An 8,330-nucleotide genomic window follows, 5' to 3' on the forward strand; every position below is an offset into this window, starting at 1 on the left:
AGAAAGGGAATCAACAAAGTTTGGTTGGTCCAGCTTGCGAGCATGCCTCCCACCGTTTGCTCACAAACAAAGCCTAAAGATGACAGCACATACACATACACATACACATACACATACACATACTCCTACTCCTAGTCCTAGACAACAGGGTTCGACTAGAAGCAGCCAGGAGTTGGACTGTTGCCTTTGCCTCCCGCCGCCTCCGTTTCGGCCTTTCCTCTCCCCCGTCCCCCCTCTCAGGCTCTCACTCTCCCATCGGAGGCCCGCCCACCCCGCCCGCCCGACGCAGCCTTCCTTCTACTCTCTTCTATCCCCCACGCGGTCACGCTACTCGGACGCGGAGACTAGAGCCCCTCCCCTCCTCGGGAAGCAGGTCAGGCAACGGGAGCCAGCCATGGACTGCTGCTTCCCCTGCCTCGGAGGGGCCAAGAAGAAGGAGAAGCAGCCGCCGGAGAAGCCCCAGATCCGCCCCGCCTCAGGTGAGGCCATCCTTCCCAACCTTGCTTGACTGGAATTCACTTGTTTCGTATCATCGGGGTTCTTCTCCCCAAACTTTTTGGGCCCTCTTCTTTCGCAATTCGGTCGTCTTGAGATACATACTCTTCCCTTTTCTTGGCTACATCACTTTCATAATCTTCCTTTCGCTCAGCCGTGTATTCTTCTTGCAGTTGTTGATGCAGAGAAACCCAAACAGGGTCCGTCGTCTAGTGTGACGAAGCAGGATTCGTTCGATTTCAACAAGGAGTCTGCAAACAGGGGCATTGTCCTGAGCAATGGATCTGGCCACCACCAAATCGCTGCGCAAACCTTCACTTTCAGGGACCTCGCAGCAGCCACGAGCAACTTCAGAGCTGATTGCCTTCTTGGTGAGGGTGGTTTTGGACGGGTGTACAGAGGCTATCTGGACAGTGTCAGCCAGGTTTTCTTGCTTTCCTGCCTGTTTTATATATTCCTAGTCCAACTTGTGACTGATGATACGAAGCTTGCTTTAACACTACCATTCCCTAATAAGATCAAACCATGAATATAGTGCTAGGCCTAGGTTGCTATCAACAAACATTCCTTGGATGCGTATTCTCTCTCTATATAAAACTATTGAATATTAATGCTCATCCAACACTTCAGCAATACCATGCCATATTGTAGCTGGAAAATCTAAACCTTTCTAAGGGAAAATGCATTGACATGCATGCAATTCGTTCCATGATAGGTTGTTGCTATAAAACAGCTTGACCGTAACGGATTACAAGGTAACAGGGAGTTTCTTGTTGAAGTTCTGATGTTGAGCTTGCTGCATCACCCAAATCTTGTCAGCCTTATTGGCTACTGTGCTGATGGGGATCAGAGGCTTTTGGTTTATGAGTATATGCCTCTAGGTTCTCTTGAGGATCACCTTCATGGTAAGCTGTTCAAATCCTGAACTACTATACTTTCCTTTCGAATTTATGTGGTTAAAATTTCTCCACTCACGGCTTCTTCTTATTTTTACTCAGATCCTTCCCCAGATAAGGCACGGCTTGACTGGAATACAAGGATGAAGATAGCTGCTGGTGCAGCGAGAGGGCTAGAGTATTTGCATGACAAAGCCAGTCCTCCTGTCATATACCGGGACTTGAAATGTTCAAACATCTTGCTTGGAGAGGGGTATCACCCAAAGTTGTCTGATTTTGGATTGGCAAAGCTTGGTCCAATCGGTGATAAAACTCATGTTTCCACAAGAGTGATGGGGACATATGGGTATTGTGCCCCTGAGTACGCTATGACCGGACAGTTGACCCTAAAGTCAGACATTTATAGCTTCGGTGTAGTCCTTCTGGAGATCATTACAGGACAAAGGGCTATTGACAACACCCGAGCTGGAGGGGAGCAAAATCTTGTTGCATGGGTAAGCTACTGATGCTGATCGTTTGTTATGTTTTCATCCTTGTATGTGCTAATTCTAGTATAGACGTTGAGTATGGAGAACAGCACATTGTGCTATCTTCCGCCTGTTTTGAGTATTGATTGTTAATGTATTCTGGAAAATTACCAGTTGTCTGCCTCTTAGCTCGGAAGTCCTGTAAAACTGTGTTATCGCTTCAGTCTTTGGTATCATATCACCTGAAGGGAAAGCATAGGAGGTTATTTTCAGTGCCTCTCTTTATTTCTTTCCAGATTCAGCATTTCATGTTTATGTCGAGCTTTATCAGCAGCACGCCAACGCTACATTAATTTTGCTTGCTTTCTGTAATTATCCTGCCATGGTTGATTTGGTTGTTTAGGTGGCATTACTGTAAAGATGCTGTTGAATAATAGATTATGACATGCCAATCACTCTGCTAAATAAGAGTGCAGATTTGGTGCCCATGGGGGCTGGCGCCCTCGATAGCTAAAATACCATGTTGCAATGTTTCAAAAATCACCACAAAAATAATGTATGCAGTAAATACAAAGTTAAGTATAGCCACGACAATACAGTTTAAAATTCATCCTAGATGCCAAGAAACAAAATGGACAAGCAGTCAACCTGGCCCTGCTCATTATGTGCTCACAGTGAAACTTTTTTTTTAATCTTAGCATCAAAGATGAATTTCAAACTGTATTGTTGCGGCTACACTTAACTTTAGGTGTACTACATACATGATTTTTGTGATGATTTTTGAAACATTGCAACATTGTATTTTAGAACGAGGGCGTCAGCCCCCCTGGGTGCCATATGGTTTTCCGCTAAATAAGCTCTTGCTTGCTCTGAAAAAGTCTAAAACCTCTCCATTTGTTTGTTTTTCACAATTAGTGTAACCCTTGTTGATGCTTCATTTCAGGCCCGGCCATTGTTCAAAGACAGGAGGAAATTTCCCCTGATGGCAGACCCTGCACTAGAGGGGCAGTATCCTCCAAGGGGATTGTACCAGGCCCTTGCTGTCGCTGCAATGTGTGTCCAAGAGCAACCGAGCATGAGACCGCTGATCGGGGATGTGGTTACAGCCCTCACTTACCTTGCCTGCCAGACCTACGATCAGGAAGCACATGCCAATTCGCGCTTGGTGGCTCCAGGGACGCCACCACGGACTAGGACCAGGAATCGAAGCCATGGCGCTGCAGATCAGAGAGGAAGTGGCTAACCAAGGCGATGGATGGTTTGGGAAAGCCCAGAATTTTGGTAAGCATCTAATCTAAGATGTGCAAGAGCTGGGGTGCCTGTGGAGATGGAGAGAATTTTGTCTCATTTTGTTGGAAGGGCATCGATGGTCTGTTCAAAACCTTTGGTTTAGCACCAGTTTGAGATGATGTATTGGGAATGCCAAGTGTTTCCCTGGTGGATTCCATTGATGAAGGTACCAAGTGCTGTACATATATCGTTCCAGAGTGTATGTCATTTCCGTCTGCGGAACAAACAACACAATGGGATTTATATAAGTAGATTATTCTCTTTTTTTTTACTGCTCCACATTTTAGGCTGCGTTGGATTAAGTAGAGTATCGTCTTCTCAGGGCTCGGGCCTGACCTGATGAACATATCAGTCATTACAGCAAGACGGAAGCAGGGCTGATTGATGCTCATGTAGGCTGTGTTTCGAAATGAACCAGTGAGGTCTAAAAATATATATGCAATTTTAGCATACTATATACTTACCAAATACGTGTCACTCTGATTCATCGTGGAGTATACCTTTTTTGCATCATAAATATTAATACTTTTTCTGTAAGCTTTTGTATTAAAATCACATTCTTTTCAGGACGGTGGCAGTGGTTGTGAAGGGGACCAGAGGATCGTGGTCGAGGGATTTACATGGGCTACGAACTTTTATTAATTGAATTTGCTCTGGGTTTCAAAACTTCTCTCTCATGAGTACATTGTTGGGGTTCTTCCTTCTTATTTGTTGTGCTCCTCCACCATCGCTATACGATGTGAGATTAAACCCCAAAGGGTGCCCCGCCATATATGTGACGCGCTCGAGTTTTTTTTATCGTGTTTAGCTTTTTCTGACTGTTCTTGATCTTGGAGCTGGCTTGCACCCGGCCCGACTCGTTACGAGCCTGCGCTCTCACAGGTCCCAAGTCCATCGGAGCTACAGCATATAAGGCCTTGGGCCTTTCCAACCCAAAATACTAGCCTAATAGGTGACGGTTCTCACACCTTATATGTTGTGCTTTCTCTTCATCGCTATACGATGTGGGACTAAACCTCAACAATCTCTCCCCCCTATCTGTTCTCAATGCTTTCAGCTTGTTGTCAGACTCCACTTCTACTCTTTTTACAATTTTCTTGAAGAAATCTAGAGCCTGGTCTTTTGATTTGAGTACCTCCATCCACATGTATCTGCTACAGTCATCAACCACTAGCAAAAAAAATGAGCACCCCTAGGAGTTTTTGGAGTAATATGACCACACAAGTCTGCATGTACTAGCTATAAGCCCTTTTCTGCTCTATAATTTGAAGCCTAAGGAAAAAGAACTTTATGTTGTTTACCAAGAACACAACCATCACATACTTGATCTACCCGGTTCACTGTTGGCATGCCCTCTACCATCCCCTTGCAGCTAAGATCCCTCGAGGCTCTAAAATTCAGGTGACCAAATCTTGCATGCTAACGCCATGCTGCATCATCAGACTTTGCTAACAAACATATAGGTGAAACCAAACCAAACTTGACAGTGTATAATCTATTAGCAGTTCTAGGAGCAGAAATCAACAAAGCACATTCTTGATCAAACACACATAGCTTGCCAATTTCCAGAACCACTTTGAACCCCTTTTCTTCTAACTGACCCAAACTAATAATGTTGCTTTTTAGTTTAGGGATGTAGTAAACATCAGTGAGTACCTTGTGTTGCTGGTGGCGACCTTGGATCACCATTGATCCTATGCCATGGATCTCGACTCGTGAGCCATCACCAAAGCGCATTGTGCCACGAACGCCTTCATCAAGATGAGTCAGCGTCGAGCGCACCTGTGTCTAGCAGCCATACACCGAGATCACGTTCTCCGCCAGGTGAACGATCTGGGTTGGCCCGTGCACGACGTCGCACATTGCCAGCATCAGTGCCCGCTGTTCAGCACCACCCACTGTCACGTTCGCCTTCGGCTGCCGTGTCTCCTCATTCTTTGGCCACTTGCAATCTTGTGCCTAGTGGCCGTATATGCCACAGTTACGGCAACGCCCCTTCCACCTTGGCGTGCCCTCGGAGGTCAGCTTGACTGCTCCTGAGGCACCGCCATCAGAGCGCGCCACCGCCTTGCCCTTCGTGTGGCTTCCACCGGCACCACCGCCTCCCTCCTTCTGACCAGCATGGAAGCGATGCTTGTACTTCTCAAGCTAGTCTTCCTGGTTCCAACAAGTGGTATCAGAGCTGGTACCCGAGGTCAAGAAATCTAAACCAGGGGAGCGAAGGCTCATGTGTCGAGCAAGCCAGCTTCGTCTAATCTCGAGCGTCACATATGGCGGGGGCACCCCGATGTGTGACTATGCGGGAGATTGTTGGGGTTTAGTCCCACATCATGTAGCAATGGTGGGGGAGCACAACATATAAGGTGGGAGAACCTCCACCTACCAGGCTAGTCTTTTGGGTTGGGAAGGCCTAAGGCCTTATATGTTGTAGCTCCGGTAGATCTAGGACCTTTGGGGAGCGAAGGCTCATGGTAATGAGCAAGCCAGCTCCAAGATCAAGAACTCGGTGCCACTTCCAAGATCAAGAACTCGGTGGTCACCACCGGTTCCAACAATGTCGTCGAGCCTGATGATGCATGGCCCGATCTGGCGAGGGAGGGCGAGGGCGAGGGCAGCGCGTTGTTCGGGAGGACGCAGGAGCCCTGGAGGATGCCGTAGTGCATGGTGTCGCACGCGTCGTCGAGCTCCTGGTCATCCTCCTCCAGCCCGTCGATGAAGTGCCGCTGCGACGGATTCCCCTCTCCTTGTGCGCTCATGGAGGCTCACCTCGTCCTAATGACTCCTATGGCACAGGGCGAGGGCTGATCTGGGGAAGAAAATTGTGTGCTCCCTGGGTCCATTCGATCGACGCTGCACCCCTTCGCTGGATTCACGACGCGAGGCAGAGGGAGAAATCAAGCGTTTGCGGGACCGGCACACTAGTAGAGAAATGAGTTGTAGTCCCGATTGGGAACTGGCTTTAGTCCCGGTTTTCCAACTGGGACTACGAATCTGGGACTAAAGGTCCTAGCCTTTAGTCCCGGGTCACATAACCGGGACTAAAGGTCTATCCTCAGGAGAAAAATAAACAAAATTGTAGGGAGACCTCGCTTGCGATGTGTGAGATTCGAACTCAGGACCTCTTTCCTCACGCATAAACTCCTTACCAATTCAGCTGTACAACACATGTGACAGGGTCCTGAACACTCTCCTTTTGAATTGACCTGTAGGGTACCTTTAGTCCCGGGTGGGAGACCTTTAATCCGGGTTGGTGACACCAACCGGGACTAAAGGGTGACCTTTTAGTCCTGGTTGGTGTCACCAACCCAGATTAAAGGTCTCCCAGGGTGACCTTTTAGTCTTGGTTGGTGTCACCAACCCGGACTAAAGGTCGACCGGGGACTAAAGGTTGAAGGACCTTTAGTCCTGGTTGGTAGGTGGCCTACTACGAAAGCGTGCCAGGACAGGGGCCTTTAGTCTCTGTTGGTAGCTCCAACCGGGACTAATTCTTCCTTTACTCCCGGACGCAAAAAATACCGAGACTAAAGCCCAAAATCGAAGCGGATGAAAGGTCATTTCTCTACTGGTGGCAGCTCCTCCGCACGCATCTCGGCTGCTCGCGTACGTAGCGACGCTCGGTTCGGTTAGGGGCTCGGCTCCAAGCGCAGTGCCACGTTGAGTCAGGACGTTCGTCCCTGGTTTTCTCATCTGTTAGTACCAGGACGTTCGTGCCACCTGATCCATGCCGAGGCCAGGTACGTATGCGTTTTTCTCATTTGCTAGCAAACCCTAGGCTATCGACTTTAGTATGGACAGCGGCGTGATCTTACTTACGTGGCCGAGGGCAGGAACAACGACGCGGCCAGTGCACCACTGGCGATCCAATGGCAGTGGAGCAGCACGGAGGGGACTCTACTGCCATGGCTGGCCATGGCGAGGCAGATGCAAGGGCACCTGACCAACCTGAAGACATACAGAGGCCGCGTCTTGTTCTCTGATGCCTTCTTCATAAAAGTTATGACGGTTCAATTGCAAACATAAACTAACGGCTCAATTGCACAACTCGTTTTAAGCCCTTTTCAGATCAGTACAGCTTCAGTCTATTTAGCATCAATATGATTGTTCTGAAATAAATATGGTTCTTCTCCAAATTGTATGGATGCCTTATGAAACTATATGGAAATCTTACAAAAATTCTAGAGCTGTTTTCTCAGTTACATATTTTCATGATTTGACACTCCATCGAAACGTAACTTCCTAATAGTAGATTGCACCGTGGCATCTTGATCAACTCCAAGTAAGAGATTTGTATATCCTCCAGGTATATATGGAGCATGCATTGTAGAAGGACCCGGAATGTAATTAAAATATATATGGCATTGTGGGAGTAGCATATCCGCCTTGCATGAATGGAGCAGCCATGGTCGAAAAATGCCTAGCATTATGATCCTGTGTCATAGAATTACAAAGTGTTCATAAAACTGTAAGTGAATAAGTTATGAAAATAACTAATGTCTTATAGTCATTTGATTTGGATCAGAACGTTCATCCCTGGTTTCTACGCTTGCATCTTCACCTACAATCAAATATATAAGTTAATAGAAGTTTAAAAGTAAATTGTAGTAGGAAGCATAAGCTATAATGGGTAGGATCACTACCTTTTTTCTTAGCACTATTCTTTTTCTTCTTCCCTGATTTCTTTTCGACCACATTTTTGCACCGTGTAGTCTTTGGGCCTTTTACCACTTGAGGAACTTTAAATGATATTACACCATTTAAGGTGTTGTGGTCACACTGTAAGGGTCCTCCTGGGGGAGGGGGCTGCGTGCTAGGGCTGGGGGGTAGCGGCGGCTATGGTGGTGACGGCTAGGGTTTGGGGAGAGAAGAGAAGGAGATGGCACAGGAAGAGAAGGGAGGGAGAGCGCTGATCGCAATGATTACATAGCCCTCTACTTATAGTCCTAAGAAGACTTGTATCTACGTAATCTAATGAGGGAAGTCCTTATAGATATGGATCCTTCTTTCCTAAATAAACCAAACCCCTATCTAATCAATCTCCTGATGGTGGCGCTATACCGCAGGGCAAACAGTACCCGTGGTGCTACAGTATCCACGGGTACTGCTCACATCGGGTCTGCTTTGGGCCCAACAGGGCGCCTGAGCCCTAGTTGCGATGCTGGCCTAGGTGGGCCGGGTCCTCTCC

At 47.4% G+C, this 8,330-nt stretch overlaps 1 protein-coding gene across 5 annotated transcripts; it reads left to right on the forward strand.

Moving 5' to 3' along the window:
- The first annotated feature begins 213 nt into the window (after window positions 1-213).
- On the forward strand, window positions 214-3,734 carry LOC136542829 (probable serine/threonine-protein kinase PBL7). Of its 5 annotated transcripts, none has more exons than XR_010780786.1 (7): window positions 216-479; window positions 669-919; window positions 1,211-1,400; window positions 1,494-1,885; window positions 2,802-3,139; window positions 3,218-3,314; window positions 3,471-3,697. XR_010780786.1 is itself a non-coding variant. In XM_066535453.1 (6 exons), exons 1-5 carry the CDS (start codon window positions 395-397, stop codon window positions 3,099-3,101), a joined length of 1,218 nt encoding a protein of 405 aa, XP_066391550.1. In that variant the 5' UTR covers window positions 216-394; the 3' UTR covers window positions 3,102-3,139; window positions 3,218-3,698. The 5 variants fall into 5 exon arrangements, 2 of the variants coding, with proteins under 2 accessions (XP_066391551.1, XP_066391550.1); XR_010780784.1 differs by adding an exon at window positions 3,716-3,734 and having other exon boundaries at window positions 217-479; window positions 2,802-3,314; window positions 3,471-3,570; XM_066535453.1 differs by having other exon boundaries at window positions 3,218-3,698.
- The last annotated feature ends 4,596 nt before the right edge of the window (window positions 3,735-8,330 follow it).

The sequence above is a fragment of the Miscanthus floridulus genome, chromosome 3, assembly GCF_019320115.1.
Source record: "Miscanthus floridulus cultivar M001 chromosome 3, ASM1932011v1, whole genome shotgun sequence".
NCBI lineage: Eukaryota > Viridiplantae > Streptophyta > Magnoliopsida > Poales > Poaceae > Miscanthus > Miscanthus floridulus.

What these genes read in the sequence shown, in the direction of transcription:
- LOC136542829 (XM_066535453.1), top strand. Translation starts at nt 395, where the DNA reads ATGGACTGCTGCTTCCCCTGCCTCGGAGGGGCCAAGAAGAAGGAGAAG. An exon ending in CCAGATCCGCCCCGCCTCAG is followed by an intron (nt 480 to 668) that starts GTGAGGCCATCC and finishes TTCTTCTTGCAG; the next exon opens with TTGTTGATGCAGAGAAACCC. An exon ending in ATCTGGACAGTGTCAGCCAG is followed by an intron (nt 920 to 1,210) that starts GTTTTCTTGCTT and finishes GTTCCATGATAG; the next exon opens with GTTGTTGCTATAAAACAGCT.